Source organism: Ailuropoda melanoleuca, chromosome 3 (genome assembly GCF_002007445.2).
Source record: "Ailuropoda melanoleuca isolate Jingjing chromosome 3, ASM200744v2, whole genome shotgun sequence".
In the NCBI taxonomy this organism is placed as follows: domain Eukaryota; kingdom Metazoa; phylum Chordata; class Mammalia; order Carnivora; family Ursidae; genus Ailuropoda; species Ailuropoda melanoleuca.
Window position 1 is genome coordinate 3,577,954 of NC_048220.1, and position 26,348 is coordinate 3,604,301.

At 44.1% G+C, this 26,348-nt stretch overlaps 1 protein-coding gene across 1 annotated transcript in view; it reads left to right on the forward strand.

The window, feature by feature from the left end:
* Positions 1–467: 467 nt before the first annotated feature.
* The window catches only part of RNF130 (ring finger protein 130), a 94,468-nt gene continuing 68,587 nt past the window's right edge, over positions 468–26,348 (forward strand). Inside the window, exons 1-2 of the mRNA XM_034655830.1 lie at positions 468–630; positions 24,823–25,073. Of these exons, the coding sequence (XP_034511721.1) occupies positions 618–630; positions 24,823–25,073 (264 nt within the window). The 5' untranslated portion in view covers positions 468–617. The remainder of the gene's footprint in view (positions 631–24,822; positions 25,074–26,348) is intronic.

Here is a 26,348-nt window from a genome sequence, read left to right on the forward strand (position 1 = left end):
GCAGCGTGGGGGTGGAGTGAGAAGGGGTAGGGAAATGGGAGTAGGGTAGCAGTGTGGAGAGAAGAGTAAGTGCCAGCGAATGAGCTGAAGTCAGAGGTAGATCTCAGCCACCTGGGTGTTGGGGGATGGGGGCGTCTGGTGGAGACCAGCCTGCACTGGGCATTATCAGCCTGTTTCACCTTTGTCAGTCTATGAAGCTGAACAGGAGTTTCCACGGTTCGCATTTGCATCATGGGTAGCATTTTAAAGGAGCCTGTCTCTCCCTGTACAGATACGGGTTCAGGTTCATGGGTATATTCATAGCTCTGCTGGCAGTGAGCCGCTTGAAGTGCTTTGGATAGAGAGTATTTGGGGAACAGTTGAGCACTTTGATAAAGACTTGATTGATTTTATTTAACTTGAGAAAAAATTAATGTTTTTTTCTTTTCTGTTTAGTTGCTGATCATCTGGGCTGCGATCCTCAAACACGGTTCTTTGTCCCTCCTAATATCAAACAGTGGATTGCCCTGCTGCAGAGGGGAAATTGCACATTTAAAGAGAAAATATCACGGGCTGCTTTCCACAATGCAGTTGCCGTAGTCATCTATAATAATAAATCCAAAGAGGAGCCCGTCACCATGACTCATCCAGGTAAACAAAACAAGGGGGGTTGTAAATTTTGTTTTTCCTTCTAGAAATTAGTGCTTTGTCGGTCAGCATTCTACTGCCCCTGAACCGCATCATTCACAACATAATTCTATGATTATATTCAGTTTTTGATATTCATTCTTGGTATTACCATTTGTTTCTTGAGATGCATGTCTTTTTCCTTTAGTTGAATTTGTGTCTTAACTAATGACTTACGTAAGAGTCTAAAACTTGCACTAGTAGTAACTGGCTGTGACCGAATCCTTAGTCGTTTTTGCATTTCTACATTTCGCTTCATAACCTTGGAAAATAACGTGTTCCCTTGACAATCATTCGTCTAGGTTACGGACTCTCCAGGATAACCTCTTCGAGGAGGATTCCTTTGATTTTTTCAGGATAAATGTCGAAACAAACTCAGTAGTAACTGTATTTCTTCATTTCTGGTGGGAGCATTTGAGGATATCTGTAATCTAACTGCTTTAATAACAATAGTTGCAATTTATTGAGCACTTACTATATACACACCAGAAACTGGACTATGAGGTTTGGGGGGGAAGAGCTTGTATTTTAATAGACTTTATTCTTTAGAGCAGTTTTATATTCCCAGCAACGTTGAGTGGGAAGTACAGAGATTTCCCGTTCAGCCCCACACATGCGGAGCCTCCCTCACCATCAGCACCCCCTCCAGAGCAGCACATTCGGTCCAGCTGGTGAACCTACATTGACTTACAATCACCACGGTCTGTAGTTTGCTTTGGGGGTCACTGCTGCTGTTGTATAGTCTCTGGGTTTGGACAGATATGTACCCACCATGACGGTGTCATACAGAGTATGTTCACTGCCTTAAAGATCCCCTGTGCTCTGCCTGTTTGTCTCTTCCCCCGTCCCTCCCACTTCTCCACCCCTGGCAACCACTGATTTTATTTTTTTATTTTTATTTTTTTTACTGTTTCCATGGTTTTGCCTTCTCCAGAATGTCCGGTAGTTGGAATCCGACAGTGTCTAGCCTTTTCAGACTGGCTTCTTTCACTTAGTGATATACTTTTAGGTTTCCTTCAGGTCTTTTCATGGCCTGATAGCGCATTTCTTTTGAGTGATGAATAGTATTCATTTTCTAGATGTACCACAGTTTATTCACCTACTGAAAGACTTCTTGTTTACTTCCAAGTTTTGGCATTATGAATTAAGCTGCTATAAACATTCGTGTGCAGGTTTTTGTGTGGATGGAAGTTTTCAGATCCTTTGGGTGCATGATTGCCGAGTTGTACGGTAAGAGCGTGTTTCATTTTATAAACTGCCAAACCATCCTCCCCGGTGGCTGTACCATTTTGCGGGTCTGTCAGCAATAAATGAGAGTTCCTGTTCCACATCATCGCCAGCATTTGGTGCTGTCCGTGTTCTGGATTTTTGCTGTTCTAATGAGTTGTTTTAGTTTGTGTTTCCCTACTGACATGACGTGGCTCTTTTTAATACCTATTTTCGTAGTCCTTGCCATAGCCCTGTGTGGTGTAGGCACTCCCCCATCTCCTAGACCAGGGGAGCCCAGAAGGAGTCAGACCAGCAGGTTTGCCAGTGGTCTCGCATCTCTTAAAGTTGAAACCTAGACAAAGTTAAGTTCTGCATTCATAAAGATTTTAAAGTTTAATGACATATTTAAAGAATGTGAATGACAATCAATTTTAGACGGTAATCTTGCAAAGGCCTCTGCACCCTAATTGAGGGTCACCTTTTGTGTCTATTTTTTTTTTTTAAGATTTTATTTATTTGACAGAGACAGCCAGAGAGAGAGGGAACACAAGCAGGGAGAGTGGGAGAGGAAGAAGCAGGCTCCTAGCAGAGAAGCCCAATGTGGGGCTCAATCCCAGAACGCTGGGATCACGCCCTGAGCCGAAGGCAGCCGCTTAACGACTGCGCCACCCAGGCGCCCCTTGTGTCTATTTTGATAGAATAATGAGATGGATTTAAATTTTATTGTTCTGTGACTTGTTTTCTTCCTTTCAAATTAAGCCTTTTAGAATGAAACTGTATTTTTTCTAGTTGCAAAAGTAACACATGCTTACTGTAGAAAAACTGAAAACACAATAGTACAACACAAAGAATAAAATAGAATGAGTGATTTTTCAGTATCCAGAGATCACTGGAGTCCGGTAGCTTTCAATTTCTTCAGGGAAACCATGAGGAGATTAAGGGACAGTCTATTCCAGCTGGCTGTCTGTGTGGGAACACTGGATTAGAGACAGTGGCTTTTCTGCTCTAGGTCTCAGAGCAGGTGCTCTTCTTTAGAGGGAAGAGCAACATTTGAGATTTTGGACCTCATCATCCCACACTGAGTTCCTCTTACTGGAAACATGAAGAATCCTGGAGAGGGAAAAATTCATCTGAGCAAAATGTATTTTTCTTTCCTGGTGGTGTTATTTTATGTACATAAAACTGCAAAGAAGTCGCTAGAATGAGTCTTTTAGATATGAGAAGATCTGGGGATTAGGAGAGGAAATTAATGTCTTTTTTTTTTTTAACGATTTTTATTTTAAAAAGGAGGGAAGCCTCTATAAGTTATCACAGATTTCCCCCCCATCTCTAGATGTTCCTTGAAACATTAGTTTATTCACATATGTTCATAGATGACCCATGGCCAAAAAAAGGGAAATGGTAAAATAAGTTTAGGAAAATGCTTGAAATGTAGTCCACTTTCAGAGGCTCCTGAGAGACATACTGAGATCTCTGAGAGTCTTAGGGTTAAGAATTTGTTTTACGTAGATTAATCTGTGGTTTCCCAAATTTATTTGACCATGTAACCCTTTCATCACAGTTCAGTGTGTAGCAGCACAAGGAAGGAACTTTAGGGCCAGAGTTTGAGGATATAGTGTTAGGAAGTGGAACCTTGGTGAGGCCAATGGAATCAAAGTAGACATGAGAACAGTGAGAAATGGCTTTATGTTGTAATTAGGCACATAAAAAATCAGAGTAATCTGGGAAACTAAATTTGTATAGTACTTTGGAGAGAAATTTGGCATTATGTGATATCGTTAAAGAACTCCTACATTGTGATCCAGGAATTTCATGCCTGCAGACATCCTTTAGAGTACTTTGCAGACTTTAGTGTGCATACAGATCACCTGGGCATTTTGTTAAAATGCAGATTCCGATGCAGCATATCTGGGAGCCTGAGAGTCTGTATTTTTAACAAATTCCCAGGTGATGCCAATGCCTCTAATCCACAGCTCTTGCTTTGAGAAACAAGGAAGACAGGAGACCTCGGTTTCATTCCCAGATTTTCCACTGACTTGCTTGGTGACGCAGGACAAGTTGCCTGGGAAGGCCTCTTGTGACTGTAAACCGAGGTGCTGTGGAAGGCCTGGATTCCCCGTCATGGAGGACAACCACTGTTTGTCCTTCTTATGAGATCTCCCACTTTCTGCCTCCAACCGTGTGGGAGCCAATGGGGAGATTTCATGTATTTACACAACCATTTATAGCCCCTGTCTGTCGTCCCCCAGACCCTGTTACTCTTGCATGTGCATGGGAAAAACACAAGAGTATTCACAACAGCATCATAACAGCAAGTTACTAGAAACACGCAGCTGTCCAGCACAGGAGAATGGAGTGATTGTGGCGTATTTATATAGCAGTTAACTGTCAATGAATTAAAGCCACATGTATTTACAGGACTAAATCCCGAAAACATAACAGCGTAAAAGAGTAAGTCGTAGAAGAACAGCATTTGAATGAAGTTAAAAAATGCAAAACAGTAGTTGTCTGATAAGCACATATATATATGAATAAAATAACAAGAGCATATGTTAGATTAACAGATACCAAATTTTGGGATAATGGGTCTTTCTGGAAAGGGGATGGGGGGAGAGGGGAATTTAGGATGAGGGAGAAGTAAGTGAGGTTTGCACAGGCCTGTCGTGTGTCACTTCTTAAGCTGAGGTTGAGTACATAGATGTTCATGATGTTCTGTCTCATTCTTGGGCTCTGAAATATTTCAAAGTAAAAATCATGCGAAAAACTCTGTAAAGGATTAAAAAGTAAACAGAAGAGTGGTGCTTCTGGCCGTGACCGAGTGAGGAGATCACCGATTCTCCTCTCAAAAGAAACCGACTCTAAAACTGGACAGAACTGACGAAGCAACCACTTCAGTGTTCTGGAAATCAACCAGAGGCATACAACAATCTGAGGCTCATTTATGTCTTGAAAAGCTGCCAGACTTTGGGTGGGAACAATGGGAAGCTGTGGTGTTTGGCCAGGGGCTGCTTCCCACACTCCCCAATCTGTTGTATGGAGTTTCTGCTGGGGCAGGGTGGGTGGCGAGGACTGAGGGCTTGCCCGGCAGTGACGGAAGGGTGGGTGATGCCCATGTCTGTGGAAGTGATTTCTCGGGGACAGGTAGGTGGAGAAAGGCCAGTGTCTGTCTCTCCCAGCCCAACGTTGCAGCCAAGTGTGTTCCTATCTGAGACGACATGCTGCATGGTGATCTCGGAGCTGAAGCTGTTTACCCTCCTGCATGACCTTGAACTGTGCACATGCAGGTCAGAGACCGAAGGGACTTGCAGAAGTAACCCAGGCAGGACTGGAAGTGGCCACAACTTTGAACACTGTTCTCTCCCTACACCCCGACCCATTAGCAGATGATTTCAGCCTTACTGATTGGAGATGTTTGAGCACCCGTGTCCAGTAACTGGCTGACAGCTAGTCTTGACAGAGTGTTAAAGACATAAGAAACTGAGCAGAGACACCAGCAGCTGCACAGCAGAGGAAGCATACTTCACAGGTCTGACCCGGCCATGCTACTAAACAAAGCAGGCAAACAAACGGGGCAACAGCAGCAACCTTAAGGGCAAAAAAAAGGATCAGAATACAGAGTTGTGACATTTTATTGTCTGAAATGTCTGGTTTTCAACAAAAGATGACAAGCTATGCAAAGAAATATGAAAGTGTGACTCATACTCAGAAAAAAGAATCTACAGGGGCACCCGGGTGGCTCAGTTGGTTAAGCAGCTGACTCTTGATCTCAGCTCAGGTCTTGATCTCTCAGGGTCGTAAGTTTGAGCCCCTTGTTGGGTTCCACACTGGGCATGGAGCTGAGCCTATTTAGAAAATAAATAAAAGAAAAAGTCGGCAGAAGCTGCTTCTGAGTATTCCCAGATGCTGAATTTAGCAGAGAGAGACCTCAAAGGAATTAATGTATGTTTGGAGAACTAAAGGATTTAAAGAATTAAATTGAAAATATAGGGGTGACTGGGTGGCTCAGTCGTTAAGCGTCTGCCTTCGGCTCAGGGTGTGATCCCAGGGTCCTGGGATCGAGCCCCGCATCGGGCTCCCTGCTCTTCTGGGAGTCTGCTTCTTCCTCTCCCACTCCCCCTGCTTGTGTTCCCTCTCTCGCTGGCTGTGTCTCTCTGTCAAATGAATAAATAAAATCTTAAAAAAAGAAAATATGACAACAGTGAATGGCAGCAGAAGCCAAGACTTAGAGATTCTCAGTAAAGGTTAGAAAAGTTATCGAAAAGAGCCACATGGAAATGGAATTGAAGAGTACAATACTGGAAATGAAAAATATCACTTGAGGACTTGAACAGCAAATTCAAAACAGCATAAGAATCCGTGAGCTTGAAGATAGAGCAATAGAAATTATGACTGTGAAGCACAAGTTTAAAAAAAAAAAAAACCTGAAGAAAATGAACAGAGCTCCCAGGCCTGTGGGACACTGTCACACCCAGAGGAGAGGAATTGGGAGAAAAAATAGTTCAGGAAATAATAGCCGAAAACTCTCCAAAAAAGATGTTTTGTAGAAATGGATAAGGTAATCCTAAAATCAAAGTACTTAGGATAGCCCAAAGAATTTTGAAAAAGAGCAACAGTGTCGGAAGACTTCATGCTACTTGATTTCAAAACTTCAGTAATCAGGGTGTTGTGGCATTGGCATAAGGATGGGCCCGTAGACTGATGGGTCAGAATTGAGAGTCTAGAAATAAATCCTTCTTTTTACTCCTTTGATTTTCGGCAAAGGTGCCATGACATTTCGGTGTGGGGAAAAGATAGTCTTTCCAACAAGCGGTGCTAGAACAGTTCTCCAGATGCAAAAGACAAAAAAGAATGAAGACCCTTACTTTACGATATATAAGAGTGACCTCACGATAGATAATAGACAAAAGGTAAGACGTAGAACTACATAAACTTCTAGAAGAAATCGTAGGAGAAAGTGTTTGTCACTTGGAACAGCAAGTTCTTACTCCAAAGGCACTATTCATAAAAGACAAGAACAGTGTTATTCTTCAGAAGTAAAATACCTTGTCATTCAGAAGACACCATGAAGAAAGTGAAAAGACAAACCCACAAACTGGGAGAAAATATTTCCGGCTCATAGATCTGATATGTGACTGGTATATAAAGAAATCTTAAAAAATCAGTAGTAATAAGACAACTTAATTTTAGAGTGGGCAGAGGATGTAATGATTTAACTTTTCGTCAATTATTAGAAAACAGTCATAACAATGAGATATTATTTCATGCTCACTAGAATGACTACAATAAAAAAAGTCAGATATGACCTTGTTTCGTTGAGGCTGTGGGTAGACTGAAACCCTCGCACATTGTTGATAGGAATGTGAACTAGTACAACCAGTTTGGAAAACAGGCAGGTCTTCTTTAAGTGAAGCACAAATTTACCGTATGTCTCAGCAGTCCTGCTCCTGGGAGTCTACCTAAGAGAAACGGAAACGCTGAAATGTCCACTCAGAAACTTGTGTGTGAATGCTCATTGCATTATATACAGTAGTCCAAATAGGGGAAACAACACTGGTGAGTGGAAAAGTAAAAGCTGGCCCATCCACAGAATGGAATACAGTTCACTTACACGGAATTAACTACTGAAACCTGCAACAACGTGGGTAAACCCAGAAAGCCTTCCTCTCGGTGAAAGCGGCAGTTAGCAACACTGCATATGGCACGGTTTCATTTACGTAGAATGTCTAGGGAAGTCCCGTTTGTAGAGACACAAGGCAGGTTAGCGGGTGTGAGGGCTGGGCGCTGGGTGTGCAGATCCCCTGCAGGCGGGCACGAAGGAACTTTTGGGGTAATGAAAACATTCTAAAACTGGCTTGTGGTTGCACACCCCCTGTAAATTTACCAAAATCATTGAGTTTACACTTACAGAACGTGAATGTTATGGCACGTAAATGAACACTTCATTAAACTGTTGTTCAGAAGTGTGAGGCAGGGGCGCCCGACCGGGTCAATCAGTGGACGGTGACTCTGGATCTTGTGGTCATGAGTTTTGAGCCCCACGGTGGGTGTAGAGATTACTTTTTTTTTTTTAAGTGTAATGCAGGTCAAGTTCAGAAGCAACACAAAAATTCTTAAACTGGAAGCTTATTTGAGTTGTGTGCCCTGAAGGATTCTTACTTTGAGAGACTTGTAGCAAGTATTCGTGAGGTGATCTCTTGTAACTTTGGTTCCCATTTTAAGTATTCGGGGTAAAATGTTTAAGACCATATATGAATAGAATGATGTTAAAATGTGAGCAAGAAAAATGTGAAAATAAAGACAATCACTTTGCTTTGCAATGAGTAGAAACATGCTAAGTGTCCATGTGTGCGAGACAGAAAGATTAACTCTCAAGTCGTGACCTGAACACAGAGGTTAAACATTTCAGAGTTACAGAGTCTTCGCCTAAAACTAGTTCTAGTTGGTGCCATTTTATTTTATTTAACCTGAAAAGTTACACAGATTATTTAAATGAAAGCAGGGATGTATTGTTAACAAACGCAATGGAAGTAAATCCATTCCTTGAAAAGATTTCTGAAATACACTTTTAATTTTTACTTTTAATTAGAGAAAAATTAAAATGCCATTTTGTTTGGGAATTTGTGGATGATGTGCGAACAGGCTCATTTTAGGGTGTGAAAGGGTCTCGGTTGCTTCTTGATAAGAGAACTTTTGCCCTTTCTTCTTTGAACCCCTAAGCTATTGTTCGTCATCTCCTGTTTTCCAAGCAGAATTCTGTCTCGGTTTCAGTCCGTTCTCCGTGGGGGTGCACCTGTTAACATATTCATCACCCGAGAAAAGTGTTGTGGAGTCTTTTGTCTGACTGCAGATCTCGGCTTCTGTAGCAGTCCCACGGTCTTCCACTTTCTTCATCTTTCAGAATCATATTTAAGGGTCTGTCACTGACCTGCAGTTTGCCACAGGATTCTGCATCATCTTTTTAGTTATGAAAACAAAATTAAATCTGTCAGATAATGGAGCACCTCTAAAATAGCGGAGAGTTTGGCATTGACAGTCACAGGCTGGAAGTGGAATCCCAGACCCAATGATGACTAGCCTGAGGACTTGGGGTGAATGAGCCTTTAAACTGTTGTCCTCATTTGTACAACAGCGAGAGCATCTGCCTAATTGCCTGACAGGATGATTGTAACTTTATTGAGATAATGAGTTTGTTAAATTGTACAGTTGTTGTCACTTATTATTCTTGTGCCTTGAACGAGCACTTCCTCTTTTATAATTACGGAATCAATTTACTTCTCTGACTTTAAAACTAGTACTTATTTTTTTACATTTCCGAGTATACTTTTTCTTTGTTCTTCTGGTCTTTCTTCCCTATGACAGAGTTGTTTCAGATGCATTTATTGTAAAATAATCAACAGGTATTAAATTACATTTGCTCTGTGCCAAGCATTCTATGAGAGACCGTGTAGGGATGTACAGAAGTGTATGTGAGGGGCGCCTGGGTGGCACAGCGGTTAAGCGTCTGCCTTCGGCTCAGGGCGTGATCCCGGCGTTACGGGATCAAGCCCCACATCAGGCTCCTCTGCTATGAGCCTGCTTCTTCCTCTCCCACTCCCCCTACTTGTGTTCCCTCTTTCGCTGGCTCTCTCTATCTCTGTCGAATAAATAAATAAAATCTTAAATAAAAAAAAAAAAGAAGAAGTGTATGTGAGTGCATGTCCCTCGGGGACATTTACTCCAGAAGGGAGACAGATGTGCGTGTCGTGATTGGGGCCCACTGAATGCTGACTTAGCAGGGCAGGCCTCAGTATTACCAAGAACAAGTTCCTGACTCTTGAGGCTGGAAGGGACTCATCAGAGGACTTCACAGAGGAGGCTTTCATTGTGCTGGGCCCCACGTGGTTGTCAGCACTGGACCAGAGAAGACCCTGTCCGTGGGGGGACTGCTGAGTAAGAGACCTGCCTGGAGGGGCGGGAGTCTGAGGGTGAGGGTAGGAAATGAGGCTGCGTGGGGTGACAGCGAGCAGTGGGATTTGGGTTCTAAATGCTAATTCATGAACGTTTTTTGAGCTCCTGTCAGGTCTCCAGGTGTAAATAAGACCCACGTCATAGCTGCTTTCATGGAGTTATCATCAAGCGGAGAAGAGAAACGTTGAATCAGAAATGATAATTGTGCAAAGTCCTTATGAAGCAGACCTAGTTCCACAGAGTCAGACAGGGCTGCCCTGAGGAGATGATGTTCGAACGGGAATTCACAAGTCGAGAAGAGTCTTCTAGGCAGGAGAATCATCAGGGGTGAAGGCTCAGAGGTGGGAAAAAGCAACGTGAAAGCCATTTTAGATCCGGGGGTTCCGGGGGGAAAGCTTGGGCTGAAGGGGTGGACAGGGGAAATAGTACATTGAACTTCGAGACCTCCTCCTCAGAGCAGCTGTGTGCCTAAGGCAGGGACTGGTTATTAGTCACAGTGACAATTTAGGATTTTCAAAGACGTGGTGGGTGTCGTTCTTGGCCGGTGAGGCCGATGCCGCCTGACTCGATTGCCTTCTCTGTGCTGGGGGCTCTGCGGGTGCGGGGTCACACACCTGCCACAGCCAGCACACTGGGCGGCTGAGCAGCTCTGCTCCGTAGACGGCTGAGGCTCTTATGTGGCTGGAAAGTTGTTCCTGGCTTCTCCGCCCTCCAAGTGTGGGCTTGGCAAACCCAGCCGGAAGCATTGGGGGACGAGTGGTGGCCAAGCAAGTCCCACACAGTGTGAAGAGCCTGGAAGCAGGGAACCCTGGGACGCTGGCCCCCTGGCTTAATTCCTGTCCATATTCAGGGTCAGGGAGACACGGGTTATAGGGAGGTCCTGTTTCAGCCCAGCCGAGTGGCACTAGATGGAGGCCTGATGGGCTGTAGGGATGGGGAGCTCAGACGGCACTGCCTCAGCGCACGTGTCACCTCCAGCCTCCTCTGGCCTCCGTGTTTTCCTCTGCAGAGCAGTCCTTGACGACATGCCATAGCTCTCTGCTGTACTCCAGCACTGAGAAGCACTTGCCGTCCTGCCTCATTCGTGTGCTGCTTCTGCCCTCTCCCTCCCCAGATCCCCTTCTGTCCCTGTTGTCCACGGGAGGCTCAAGGACAAGGACGCTTGCATCAGTCACTGGATAGGCCCCCAACATATAGCTCATAATCTCAAGGAGTGGACCCAAAGATCCATGTCTCGGCCATCCCCTGCTTGCCTGTCAATTCTGCCCACCCTTCATTTTAGGCAAGAAACCTTCGATTTGCACCTCTCTGTGCTGTGCATTGCGATGTGAACTAATATGAATTGGTAAGAGTCCAAAAAAAAAACTCCAAACAAACCCAAAAAGACCTGGATGTGCCCTCAGTGCATTTACAATCCTGGGCCTCTGGGGTCTCCAGAGCGCCTTGTCTTGCCTCCCCGACGGTATTGCCTTTCTCCTATTATGTTGTTACTTGCATACTTGACTGGCAGAGGGAAAAAGACTGCAGGTTTCTTCATGTGAAAGCGTGTCTTTCTGTTCTCTGCAGTGCTTGGCAGAATGCCTTAAGCAAAATAAGCGTGTACTATACCGAGATGATTTCGTGAGGCTATTTAGTTTTATTGAGCTTCCCTTCCACTTAAGGATAGTTTATAACTGACCTAAAAATTACATGTTGTTGAGTATTTTGTTTTCTTGCTTTGTCAACAATGTTCCAAGAGCTCGCCCATGTTTGTTCTACTGAATGCCCTTCATCTGGTGCCTGAAGGACATCTTTCCCCGTGCCGTGTCCGTGACATCATTGACAGGAAAGACAGCTCAATTTGTGGTTTTATTTGTTACCTCTAGTTAGCAGAATGAGTTCTTTGTAATGTAGTTAGCGGATGTGTGGTAGTATAAAAGGGAAGTTATGGGCTCTTGGATAGTTTAAAATAATGTGCATTTGTCTGAAAGTTAAGGATTTATTTTCTTGGACTTTAAAAATTTATATAGGCTTTACTGTCACTGTTTATCGGTCTTGGATTATGTCAAACCGTTGTCAAGCTGGAAATCTCTTACAGGTTTATCTGTGGGCATTCTTTCCACTCTTAGTAGAAAAATGTAATTTAGATAAAGATGCAACCAAACAATAATGTTGCTTTTTAGTCTTGGTATCAATCAGCAGTATCAGATGCTTCTTACTGTTCCTTTGTCTGGTTGAACAGAATTAGTTGAATGGCCCTTTACCTTCTTGATTCCGTCATATTTTCTTGAAGAAAAAAAAACCTTATATAGCTCTATATTTATTATCAAGCAATAATTAGAAGAATATCACTTTGCACAATATAGGAAATTCACTTTGTGAATATTAAAAAATCACTTTATGAAAGCAAGTAAAGATCAGTCATAAACATATTGCAAAATATCTTTAAATATCAGTAATTTGGGCCATTTAGTGTCAATCTAGTATCTTTATCCTAAAAAAACCCATCAAGAAAATAAATAAGAGTCACACTATTTTTTTAGTGTTTAAAGTTTTTTTTGTTCTAATTGAATATGGATTTAATTACCTCAGAAAAGATGGAGCTTACAGTTTAAATGTACCGCTGTGGCAGGAAATAAGAGTTTAAATTGTATGTATCTCTTTGCCAGAGTTGCAAATATTTCTCCTGTATCTTCCATGTGATCCATATACTTTTCAGGAAATGCGGAATTATCAAAGAAAAAAAAATCTAAAACTGAAATGCTTAATGGAACAGAGTAGAAAACCCAGAAATAAACCGACAACCATACAATCAATTAATCTTTGACAAAGCAGAGAAGAATACCCAATGGGAAAAATACGTTCTCTTCAACAAATAGTGTTGGGAAAACTGGACAGCAACATGCAGAAGAAAGAAAGTGGACCACTTTCCTATACAACACACAAAAATAAATTCAAAATAGATATAAAAGACCTAAATGTGAGACCTAAAACCATAAAAATCCTAGAAGAGGATACAGACAGGAACCTCTTTGACATCGGCTGTAGCAACTTTTTTCTAGATATTTCTCCTGAGGAAAGGGAAGCAAAAACAAAAACTATTGGGACTTCATCAAAGTAAAAATCTTCTGCATAGAGAAGGAAACAATCAACAAAACTAAAAGGCAGCCTACGGAATGGGAGAAGATATTTGCAAATCCTGTATCCGATAAAGGGTTAGTATCCAAAATATATAAGGAACTTATCAAACTCAACACCTGAAAAACAAATAATCCAATTAAAAAATGGGCAGAAGACCTGAACAGCCATTTCTCTAGGGAAGACATCCAGATGGCCAACAGACACATGAAAAGATGCTCAACATCATTTATCATCAGGGAAACACAAACCAAAACTGTGATGAGATATCACCTCACACCTGTCAGAATGGCTAAAATCAGAAACACAAGAAACAAGGTGTAGGTGAGCATGTTGAAGAAAAAGGAACCCTCGTGCCCTGTTGGTGGGATTGCAAACTGATGCAGCCACTCTGGACAACAGTATGGAGGTTCCTCAAAAACTTAAAAATAGAGCTACATTATGATCCAGCAATTGCACTGCTAGGTATTTACCCAAAGACTACAAGAACCCTAAATAAAGAGATACATGCACCCTATGTTTATAGCAGGATTATTTCTAATAACCAAGATAGGGAAGCCACCCAAGTGTCCACTGACTGATGAGTGGATAAAAAAGAGGTGGTGTGTATGTATACACTGGAATATTACTCAGCCCTCAGAAAGGATGAAATCTCACCATTTTCAACAACATGGATGGAGCTAGAGACTGTACTGCTAAGAGAAACGAGTCAGAGAAAGACAAATACCATCTGATTTCACTCATATGTGGAATTTAAGAAACAAACGAGCAAAGGTGGAAAAAGACAAACCAAGACACAAGACTGTTAATGGTAGGAACAAGCTGATGGTTACCAGAGGGGAGGGGTGGAGGCTGGGAGAAACAGGTGATGGGGATTAAAGAGGACACTTGTGTTGAGCACCAGGTGTTGAATGGTATTCTTGAATCACAATTTTGTATGCCTGAAACTAATATAACACTATGTTTACTGGAATTAAAATAAAAACTTCAAAAAAAAATAAAATGGAAACACTTAAGTCATAGCTTTTTAAAAATAAAAATTGCTTATAAAAAATAACTGCTGATGATTCTATTCCAAAACCTTCCCAGAAGCTCTGACGTTCTCCTTTATGTCTCTGAATCTTACTTGAAGTAGAAGCGAAGAGTCCGTCCATCTGCCAGAGACTTGAGACAGTCTGTCCACTCACCTTCCTGTCTCACTCTGACCTTGCGGTCTCTGTCTCCTGAGTGGGTTGCTTGAACTCCCCACTTTGTTTGCCTTTTTATATTCCCTGTGCTTATCTTTCCCTCACCAGCAGCAGAAGGGAGGAAGAAGCCAAAATAATGTAAGGATCAGCAGAGGTTTAGAATACTGGCTTTGAACCCAGGTCCATTGTTGGTTGACAGGATGGAGGACACGTCTTCCTTGGTAGCTGTCCCAGTGCTGACGGGCAGGGCTGCTGGGGAAGGCAGTGTGGCCTGGCTGACCGCCTGGTGGGAGGCCTCATAGCGCTCCGCACTTGGTTTGTCAGAGCATGGGGGCGGGGGGAGGCAGGAGAATGCTCTGTCCTGCAGGACTGTCCTCTGTGTTGCATGACACCTGGCCTCCCAGGCGTCTGCCTACAAAGTGCCAGTGACGGCTGTCCACGTGCGCAGCCGCATACAGCCCTTCCCCAGAGTCTGCAGACAGACTTGCCCCGAGAGGCCTTTTCTGCCCCCCTGAGACCCACTGTCATTCCAGGTCCATGGTACCTATAGAGGAGGAATGCAGAGGGGTCCCTTGTGGTGGGGGGGCGTTCGTGGGAATGGCAGAATGAAGAAGGGAAGGCGATAGGCATGTAGATTTAGCCACAGGGCAGCCCTTCTCGTGTTGTCTGTAACTCTGCTAGTTCCCGGTTCCACCTGCCGTCTTTTCCCTGTCCACCTGGGTCAGCTTTTTCATCGCTTCTCCCAGTGCACATTGGCTGGGCGTGAGTTCTCACATCACTCACCTGTCTGAAAATGTCTTTTTTCTGCCATCGTTTTTCAGGGACACGGACACAAAATTCTGAGCTGACGGCACTTTCGGCACTTTAGAACGTGTTGTGACTTTGTTTTCCAGCCTCCGTTCTTCCAGATGAAAGGATGTTCTCTTTTATGTAATGTCTTTTTTTTTTTTGTACTGTATTTTTTTTAGAACGGCTTTACAGAAAAATCGTAAAGACAGTACAAAGAAGACACCCAGTTTCTCCTGTTGACCCCTTACGTCAGTACGGTACCTGCGTGATAATAACAACCCAGTCAGCTCAGGTACACCGTCGTTAAGTAGCATCCGGGCCTTCTTCACATTTCCTTCGTTTTTACATAATGTCCATTTTCTGTGCGAGGATTCCATCCAGGCGGGGGGGCGGGGGGTCCTATGTCTCCTTTGTCTCTGTGACCGTGTCCCCTGTTTCTGACAGTTTTGGGGACTCCCGCTCAGGTACTCCACAGCATGTCCTTCAGCTGGGATTTGTCTGATGTCTTTCTCGTGATTAGACTGAGGATGTGGGGCTTTGAGAGGAAGATCACAGGCTACACAGTCAGCGCGAGTGATCGCTGTCACCTGGCTGTTCGCCAGGGTTTGTCAGGCTTCACTGTGAAGCTCCTCGTTGCTCTCCCCCACACGGTACCCTCTAGAAGGAGGCACTGTGCACAGCCCACACATTGGGAGTAGGGAGTATTACTTCTTTGGAATCACTCTGCGTGGGTGATTTGTTTCTTCTCCACTTCTTATTTTATTCAGTCATTTATTTCTATCAGTGTGGACTTGTGGACCGTTATTCTGTGCTTCGTGTTAGGACAAGGTGCTACTCTGCTTATTGCTCTTGCTCAGACTCTTCGGTCTTTGGCCGTTGGGAGCACTTTCACGTGGCTCCGGGTCCTTAGACACGCACGCGTTACCATGGGTATCGGGTTTTTTGTTTTGTGTTTGAGCACTCTCTTCCTTTCTGGTGCTCAGAGATGTTCCAGGCTCATCTTGTGTATACTTCCCGTCCCAGCCCGAGAATCGGCCGTTTTCTCCCAGGAACCTGGTTCCCATTGATTGGAGAATGGCGTTAGAAACCAAGCAACGGGCGTTAGATGTGCTTGTTACTGTTGTGGTTTTGTTGCTTCTGGGCCTCTCCGCTGATGGTGCAAGGGAATACATGAGTGTATACCGGCCCTTGTATGTACACGTATCCGTAAGTACTTCTGTACGTTACCCTCTATGTATTAAGCTAAGAGTGAGTCCATACATGTGTCTCCAGCTCTAGTCCGTGACTGCATGGATCATGCCAGCCTCCTCCACTTGCTTGCCTGTAAACTCCCACTCCACCCGTGAGAAACCTGGCTCCCACCACCCACCATCCATTTTCTCGTTGAGTTCCCTGAGCGCTCTCAGACTTACAGGTTCTTAAACAAAGGAGCAGGTCTACAGGCTTTTAGAGTGCTGGTGCTCGGTGCGCACCTCCTCTGGGTGGATTGCCTCACTCAATACTTAACCTTTCTCTCTCCTCTCATTTAAAATGCTTCTATCAAAAATTTGTAAGAAAATATAAACATGAATATCTTCACTTGAAAACGACATGAAACTCAGTGGATCTTAGAACACACATAACAATGAAAAGAAGGCATTCGTTAAGTTAACCTGCATATGGGTTCAAAAAATTAATAACGAGAGTTTGCGGAAACTTGGGTTAAGTAACAGTTCCAGCAGAGGAGCCCTGGGGACCTTCTGTCCTGTAATCCCTGCATGCACTAACATGTGCCCTGGCTGCTAAAAAACATACTGAAAGCTTGGGCTGTGTCCTTGGGAACATAATATTCAGATGTAGGGAGAGGTTAGCCCCATGCTCCTCTTGATAAGGGGTGTGTTGTATTCACTTCTAGCCTTTTATTTTAATAAAGACATTGAAAAACTGATGTCCACAAGTGAACAGGATGGAAAAAAATCTGTAAATAGTTTTTTACAGAATTTGAGCATGAAAATGGATAAAGATAGTAATGATTTTATTAGCCCATTAAATAACATAGGAATCATGAGTTCATACTAATCTCTTTTTTTTTTTTTTAAGAGAGAAAGAGTGAGCACACGAGCAGTGGGGAGGGGGAGAGGGAGAAGCAGACTCTCCGCTGAGCAGGGAGCCGGATGCGGGGCTCAAACCCGGGACCCTGGGATCATGACCTGAGTTGAAGGCAGGCACTTAACCAGCTGAGCCACCCAGGTGCCCCAAGTTCATACTAATCTAAAAAGTAAAAGAGTATTATATTGAAATCTTGATGAGAAATGGAGTATTTACCAAAACTCAAAGTACCTTCCCACAGAATACTTATTAATTACAAAGAGGGGAAAGAGTGACTTCTCAGTGGAAATGCCTGGAGAATGTCCCTGTGGCAAACCATGTAATCAGAGGGAACTTGCGCCGTTTTGGGCTGTGTCCTGACTGTGCGCGGTCTGCTGTCTCGCACCGAAAGAGCACAGCCTCGCTTCTTCTGGTGTTGCTGCCAAAAGTGCGTGACCTGAATCTAGCCCTGAGGAAACACCGGATCCATCCAGCAGCCTGGGCTGTATGTCATCTCCCCAGGTGTCAAGGTCGTGGACTTCAGGGCGAGTCTGAGACACTTTCCAGACTGACAGAGTCATGAGATGTGACGGCTGAATGCAGCACGCGCGGCTCTGATCCAGATCTGCTCTAGGACGTTGTTGGGAAACTGGGGACACTTGAACGGACTCTGAGATTAGGCAGCAGTAATGCGTCAGTGTTCACTGCCCGGTTCAAGCGGTTGTGCTCTGTTTATAAATGGTTTTTGTTTGTAGGAGAACACACACTGAATGTTGGGAGGGGATGACACATCGTGCCAGTAACTTATTACTCTTGAATGGTTTGGGGGAGAGAGGTTTTTATACCATACTTCCAGCTTTTCTGTGTTAGGTTCTTTAAAAATATTTGTAAATGAATGATTTGAGGCTCTAGGAGTAGTTAGTTTGGAGGAGCCCAAGGTGGAGGACCAGAGAAGAGGTCTTTGACCATCTGAATGAAGGACTGTTGCGTGGAAGAGGAATTGTCCTCCGCTCTGGGACGTTCAGCTTGAAGTTGGGGTGTTTCTTATATTTGGGGGCAAGTTACAGTTTATTGGCAGGATTTTTTTCCCTTCATGATACATAGAGTAATGATGTACCTGACGGTTGATGATTGAAATATAGTTTGTTTGGTGGTGCTTCGCAAGCAAAGAGAACCAAGAGCCATGAATGGGCATTTAGGAATCAAGATTTCAGTTATGGGGAGGACCTTTCTAATACTTAAAACTACCCATGGATATAACTAGCCCCCTAAAACGGTCAGAAGTTATTTGTCTTATGGTAAAGATGACCCCTAAGAACTCTCTCAACTAAAAGATTCTCTGAGCTCTGCTGACTGGTGATTGTCTCCCCCGTTACCCCTTCCCTTTGTTTCTGCCTCTAGGTGAAGGAAGAAAGTGTTTTCTCTTCCGTGCAGGTCTTTGCTCCTACCGTCCTTTCTTTTTCGACGTGGGAAAAACCGATTATGTGATGAATGCATACAGTCAGGAAATGGTGTAGGAGCAGAAACTGACATTGGAGCACTGGGTGTTGAGCCTTTGCTCTACTTGGTGTGAGACTGAAGGAACGAGGGTTTGGTAGACCCTAGCTGTTGTTGAGGATGGAGTATTGTCAGGAGTTAATCAAGTGTTGGAGTCCCTCCGTGGTGCCTTGAGCTCCTGAATGTCAGCCTCATGGCAGGACAGTCCGGTTCAACTTCAGTACAGTTAGAAGCTTATCAGCGCTGTGCAGCTGTGGACACCACCTGGATGCCGTGGGACCAGTGTTTTCTTGATTCAGTACAGCTGCTTTCCCAGGGACAGAACTTCAGCCTTCCTTCTTGTGCTCCACGTGCTCCCTGCCCCACGCCACTCAGAGGCCGTGACTCCTGGCTTACTTACCCATGCCCAGCCCTGCCGTCATCCCAGCCAGCCTCCCAGTCCACATGGAAAGTGCACACCTGACCTAAAACCCACCCTCGGGTATCTCCCAGGATTGGTACATCTCTGGTCTCCAGTCCGGTGTCCTGTTCTCTGACCGCTGCTTCTTCCCCTCTCCTCTCCTCTCCTCCTGACCTTTGATTTTGCTGAAGCTTTCAGGTCCATTTTCTTCCGGTTCCCCTCCTCCGGGCATGAAGCCTCCATTCTGCTTGGACCGTGTGAGCCACTGTTTCGATCACAGTGACCACAGCTTCGTTTGGGCAAGAGTGTCTGCTGTCACATGACCATCAGTTACCTTTAGGCCATTTGGCTCCCAAAATGCTTTGAAAGTCAGGTTAAGGAGTTTGAACTTTATTTAGTTGGCATAAGGGATAAAGGCTTTTTCTTTTCTTTTTTTAAATTTATCGTTGAGTATGGTTGACACACAGTGTCATCTGGGTGTACGACATAGGGATCCGAAGATTCTGTGCCTGACTCAGTGCTCACCATGAGCGTGGTCATCATTCGTCACCGTACAGAGTTGGTACGGTATTCCGGCTGTCTTCCCTATGCCGCGCTTGTCATCTCTGTGGCTTCTTTATCTTTTTTTTTTTTTTTAAAGATTTTATTTATTTTTCGAAGAGATAGAGATAGCCAGCGAGAGAAGGAACACAAGTAGGGGGAGTGGGAGAGGAAGAAGCAGGCTCATATCAGAGGAGCCTGATGTGGGGCTCGATCCCATAACGCTGGGATCACGCCCTGAGCCGAAGGCAGACACTTAACTGCTGTGCCACCCAGGCGCCCCTGTGGCTTCTTTATCTTATCTCTGCTAACTTGTACCTCTCATTCCCTTTCACCCATCTTGCCCATCCCCCACCCCCGCCTCCTGTATACTTAAGAGTCTGGTTTTTGTTGGTTTGCTCGTTAGTTTTGTTTTTTTTAGATTACATATGAGTGAAATCATATGGTATTTGTCTCTCTCAGTCTGACTTTTTTTTGCTTAGCACACTGCCCTCTGGGTCCATCCATGTTGTTGCAAATATCAGAGGCTTTGAACAGAGTGATATGACAGATTTGGCTTTAGAAAAACACGGACAGTCTCAGCAGGATGTCGTAATTGATATAACCTGTCACCTACCTCTGTCAGAATTAAAGCTGCATTCATTTCCTAGAAGAGCGTAGCATATCTTCCTCCCCCCGCCCCGCCTTGAGTTCTTAAAGGAGGTCAAAGAAGAGAAGACCGAGTCCTGGGTTTGAAGAAGCGAGAGTGTTGCAGATAAACCTTTGAGAAGGACTGAAGTCCGGGGAAGGGAGAGTGAAGAGAGGGCCTCAGACCGTTTGCAAGCAGACTCACTGAGGCCCAGCCTCGGTGGGCACCTCTGATCTGTGTGGCTTGACTGAGAGAGTTACAGAAAATCCCGGGATGATGCCCACCTACTCCCTCAGCAGCAGCCATGCAGGAACCTGAAAGCAGTTTTAATTCTTTCACGTAAAGTATGTAGTGTTGGGTTTTATATATAAAATGAATTCTATAGGAATAGCTCGGATGCCACAGGCAGTAAACTACCAGAAGTTATGAAAGCATCACTGTAGATGCGTCATGTGGGAATACAGCACCTCCCTGAACCTTTTTATGGGAAATTGACTAAAATTATCTAAGATTTTGAAAATTCCCTAAAACTTTTTGGCAGGTGATTTGAACAACACCTTCATCCGTTAAGGCATAAAACGTCTGCTGAATGGGATTTTGTACAGGGATGTTGTTTTCTTTTAAAAAAAAAAATTAGGTAAGCTTACAGTAAAAAAGCAAAGCAGCTTACGGTAAAAGCACCTCTCTCCACTTGTGGCCTGATGCCTCAGACAGCTCATCTGTTTCCTTCCTGGATCTGCTTTTCTAAGGTGAAAGTATTGGCTGCCCAGCTGAACTGGGCTTGCCCTGAGATTCAGTCCCAAGAGAGGGCAAGAACAGCCGTGTGTGAGTCGGGGCTGGGTTGCTGGGCGTGTTAATCCTGGCTGCTGGGCTTGTTGAAACGCATGGGATTCTGAGGCTATATCTGTGATTTTTTAGCAGTGTTGGCCAAGGGCTTAGCATTAGGGTTACTGGTGGTGGATGTTCCAAATCTTTGTCATCTCCCGTTGAGAGTTTACATCGTTATAGTCTAATAAGTCTCTAACTCTTATCAGTCACTATTTGACCTAACGCGACTTTTATCCTGAAGCTCACACCTTGTCTGGTGTTACTCTCCCCCTTGGAAGCTGGGCCAGAGTTTCCCAGATCTTTAAAAGTCAGATGTCAGAGGCATCCTTCAATCAGGGTCTTTGAGCCCCATCAGCTTGAGGGGTGGGGAGGGAGGAGATCCATGAACATCTCCTGAAATTGGCAGAATGGGGGCTTTTCTTGTAGGAGGGGTCTCCTGTCGTCAGATTCTCTAAGTGACTTATGGGCAGAAATGGTTAAGAACCTAGCGGCTTGATGAGTATTCTGACTGCCTGCTCTAATTCTTCTTCATTTTGCTTGAGGAGCAGTGTTTTAGCCTCCTTCCCTGTCCTGCTAGCAATCTGATTCCACCCCTCTACTAGCCTCATTAGACTGCCTGGCTGGCTCAGTCCGTTAAACATCTGACTCTTGGTCTCAGCTCAGGGTCGTGAGTTCATACTCCACACTGGGCTCCATGCTGGTCATGGAGCATACTTTAAAAAAAAAAAAAAATCTCCTTTGATCTTTTTTTTTTTTAATAGCTATACCTTTTATTTATCCATTACTTTGTTTAGCCTTTTTTTTTTAATTGAATTGTAGTTGGATTCTCCTTTGCTCTTTGAGGGTAAGTGCAGTTTTCACATAATCAAGAACAGATATAAAAGGAAAAACCCTCGTGTGTGTCTCCTGTGCTATTCACTCAAAACGCTTCTGTGAGACTTTTGGTCACCAAATGTGTGGCGCTTTCCCCTATACGAAGCAGTTCTCAGCCATACCAGCTCAGTGTCCTAGAATTCAGTTCGATTCTGACCCTGTCTGCCTGGAGTTCGCATCAGATCCCACAGGTTAGTGGCGCAGTCCCACAAGGCTGCCCCCTCCCTGCCCCACTTCAGAGCCAACCAAAGTCCCAGGCTGTCACCTGTACTTCTGACCGGCTGGCTATAAATCAAGGTTCCCACAACCCCCTCATAGCGTTCAAACCTTTGTTAGAATGGCTCACAGAACTCAAGGAAACACATTTACTGGTTCATTATAAAGGATACAGTGAAAATACAGATGAACGACCAGCTGAAGATGCACAAGGCAAGGCATGTGGGAAGGGGCCTTCCGACTTGCCAGCCTCCCAGCCCCTGCCACAGGTTCACCAACCCAGAAGTTTTCCAGACCCCACGCTTCAGGGGTTTTATGGAGAATTCATCACATAAGCATGGTCGGTCATTAACTCAGTGTCCAGCTTCTCTCCCCTCCCCAGAGGATGGAGATGATGGGCTAAAATTCCAAGCTTCTCCTCAGGGCCCACCGAGAGTCATCTCGTTAGAACAAAAGACTCCCGTCACCCAGGAAATTCCAAGGGATTTAGGATCTCCGTTTCAGGAGCCAAGAGCAGATATCAGAAGAAAAGACACTCCTAATGCTTTTATCACTTAGGAAATTGCCAAGGATTTTAGGAGCTCTGTGCCGGGAACCTAGGTAGACCAATATGTCTGTTTTCTCTTATTTCACAGCAGGTTAATTTTCTGTTTTTAAAAAGTGAATGTTAGGGTGGGGAGCGCCTGGCTGGCTCAGTCGGTAGAGCGTGCGACTCTTGATCTCGGGGTCATGAGTTCAAGCCCCACACTGGGTGTAGAGATCACCTAAAAATAAAATCTTTAAAAACGGAAAAAGATAAACATCAGGGAACCTTGATCATAGTATGTGCTCAATAAATATCGTTGAATGGATGGTTGAAATAATTAAACATTTCTTTTCCCAAACAGCTCTCCCATTGAAATTAGGTGGTGTTCACTTAGCATTCTTTGAACGAGTGAAATTGCGTGGACCGGTTGCCCCCGCTACCTGTGCAGCTTTCCCTGCTCCTCTCCCAGCTTGAGTCTGCAAGAGGAAGCCTCAGCACTGGTTTCTAAAGCCCTTTGTGCCTGGTGCGATTATAAAGCAATGAGACTGATTGTCGTGTGTCGGCTGTGGGATCCGTCTCAGTTACTTTATAGCCGTGCCTCGTACCCGACACCGCACGCCGTTCCCTGCTGACAGCAGTGCAGAAGCACAGGCCTGAGGATTCTAAACGGGAAGTTCACATGGCTTAGCATTATTTGATGCTTGTCTCTAACTTACTCACCAGAACTCTTATTTTCAGAAGGATAAATTAGATGTTAACTTTGTTGCTTGCTTTACTTTTGCAGTTTTCTTTCTGTTTTTTGGTGTGTTTTTTTTTTTAAATTGGCAATCTGATAAACTGCTGTTCTGATAAAGTGGCACGATTTTGAATAATACAAAAGGTCGATATGTTCCACTGGGTTAAATTCTTCATGAAACTTTTAATTACTGAATTTCTTTTCGGTTGCCTGTGGCCTTTTGACTGCCTGGGATAACAAGGGTAGTTCTTTGAGTTAAATACGATAAACATGTAAACCAAATACCTAGCGTTGTTCTTTGAAGAAGCCTTTGAAAGGGCAAGTTGTGGGGTGTTTGTTCGTTTGGCTTTGGTGGTTTACATTTATGTGCAGACCTTACTCAGATTTGGATAAATAGTTCTAATTTTCTCTTTCCTGAAATAGAAATGTTTATTCTCCTTCCTCCGACGCCCAGAGTCGTAGTCTTGGCTTTGAAGTGTGCTGGCGGCTGCACGTTGCCACCAGCCTGGGCTGCACGTTGCCACCAGCCTGGGCTTAGGAAGGAGGGTCGCCAGCAGCTCGATTGGCTGCCCTTTTCCCTGGGAGGGAAGTGGGAAATGACTTCCCTTTGTGGAGGAGGAAAAGAATAGTAATTTCACGCTCCACAGGAGAGAGCGTAGCTTGCCTTGACAGTGTTACTCCTCCTGGAAATTACATGAGTGAAAGAAGTGGATGACTCCGAGAGCAAGCTCAGCCTACTGGTAATTATCCTCAGTCGCTTCTGACTGCGGCAGAACCTCTGGACAGCTCTTAGAAGCTGGAAGGATTTCAGTGCCCAGCTAGTCCAGGGTGTTGACACTCGGACGTGTCTCAGGGAGGGTGTAATTTCCAGAAGGTTCTGGGGGTAAGCAAGAAAGGAACCTTTCTCTCATCACATCTAGATATAAGACCAAAGGGAGTCTCCACTCTTACTAAAGGTTACCACCGTGCATTTGGCTTTTGCTGCTCTGTTAGCGGATGTGTGTCATGTCGGTGATAGAAAGCTGCAGATCCTGTACGTCTTTCTATTTCTTGTACTAGTTCTGCGCACAACAGGTGCTCCACAGATATTTCTAAGAATGAGTAGTGCAGAAAGTACCAATTTTTTGTACTATAAATACTAGTGTGTTTTGTACCATAAATACTAGCGCTGTTCTCCTTTTCTTAAGGAGCTGGGACTTTCTAAGGAGGGTTTTAATGGAAAAGGTTTTACAGTAAAGACCTGCGGTGATTTTATCACATTATGTTGTTATATCCTATGTTTTTTACTGTCTGTTGTCACATTTGGCTGATTTAATAATCTGTTTTTTACATAGAGTTGTAAGACAAAGTAACGTAGCTCTTAGCACTGCGATCCTTCAGCACTTTGCCCGAGTCTTCAGCACTCCACACAGATTCTTGTTCCCACTTGGTGCCAGCGTACCCAACTGCAGATCCATTCCATTTGAAAACTTGAATCTGCAGACCCTTGCCATTGGCAGAAATTGTAGTTATTTTTCTGAGTAGCATTTTCATATGTGTGATGTTCCTTTAAGTTTTAAAGGTCACCTGAGCATCTGTATTTATTTTACATTACAGGCACTGGAGATATTATTGCCGTCATGATTACAGAATTGAGGGGTAAGGATATTTTGAGTTATCTGGAGAAAAACATCTCTGTACAAATGACAATAGCTGTTGGAACGCGAATGCCGCCAAAGAACTTCAGCCGTGGCTCTCTAGTCTTCGTGTCAATATCCTTTATTGTTCTGATGATTATTTCTTCAGCATGGCTCATATTCTACTTCATTCAGAAGATCAGGTACACGAATGCACGCGACAGGAACCAGGTGAGCTCCTGGCACTCTCTCATAATCCATGCTTAGCAGCCATAATTCAGAGACGTCTATTGTGATCATACACAGTGCAAAGAGTTTTTCACTTAAGAAAAAAGTCATGACATCCTCAGTCATGTCCATGTGCTGAAAACATATTTACACACGTTATTTTCCGGATTTTTCTAAATGCTTAAATAGGGAATTTACCTTTACAGTGATCACTTGGAATATCCTAGGTTAATGGTTTGCTTAGTATCATAATACAATGTGGCTAACTGTAGTAATTTGGAGAACTATCACAGAGTTGCATTTTTGAGCTGGTAGCACTGGCTGTCAGTGGCGAGGGGAGCCAGGAGGCAGGCGAGGGAGCCTTCACGTACTTTTGTTCCATGTGTCTTATCTATTCAGAAAAATAAGTCAATTAAAAATTACCTCCCGTGTTTAAGCTTGGCCATGGGGTGACGGGGAGGTGGAGAAGGACCCATAGAAGAGAGGTATCTGCTCGTCCTGGAACTGCCATTGGTGAGCACAGGGTTTCAGATCAGTGAGTAAAGACCCAGGAAGGACGAGACAGCGTGCCACCCCATAGTGGAGAGCCTTCGGGCAGTGACCTTGTCTGTCTGTTAGCTTGTTCAATGCGCTCTAGACAGAACGTGCACCAGGGGGCCGGGTTGGAGGTGTTGAGGTCCCAGCCCCAGTCCGAGGCTTCTCTGCTAGGAAACTGGCAAGGGAGCTACTCGGAGAGTAGTTTGAAGCCAGTCTTCATGTAATGCCGTTCCTCTCCTCGTAAACAGAGGACATCCAGACCCCTGTGGGAGAGCTGAAGTTTTCAGCTTTCCTCATTCTAGTGAAAGTACAGATGCTGCTACGGAACAGACCCGAGTTCGAATGCCGACCTGGTCAGCAGTTGGCTATGGTCTTTCACAATTTATTTCACTTCTCAACTTGCTTCTTCGCCTGAAAATAGGTCTAAAATATCTGAAAACTGTGATTTATTGCACATTTACATGCCCTGCTCTGTGCAGTATCCTGTATATCTTTTAAATTTTTTATTATGATAATTTTTATTTATGATTTCATACTTACAGAAGCTGTGAGAATAGTATAAAGTCTTCTCTTACCCAGATTCTTCAACTGTTAACATTTTACCCTAGCTCCTTTTCTATGTGTATGTACTTTTTTTAACCATTTGAGAGTAAATTTAAGATATGATGCCCCTTTACCCTTTAAATACCTCAGTGTGTATTTTAAAAAGCAAGGACATTTCTTACATAATCACAGTATGAT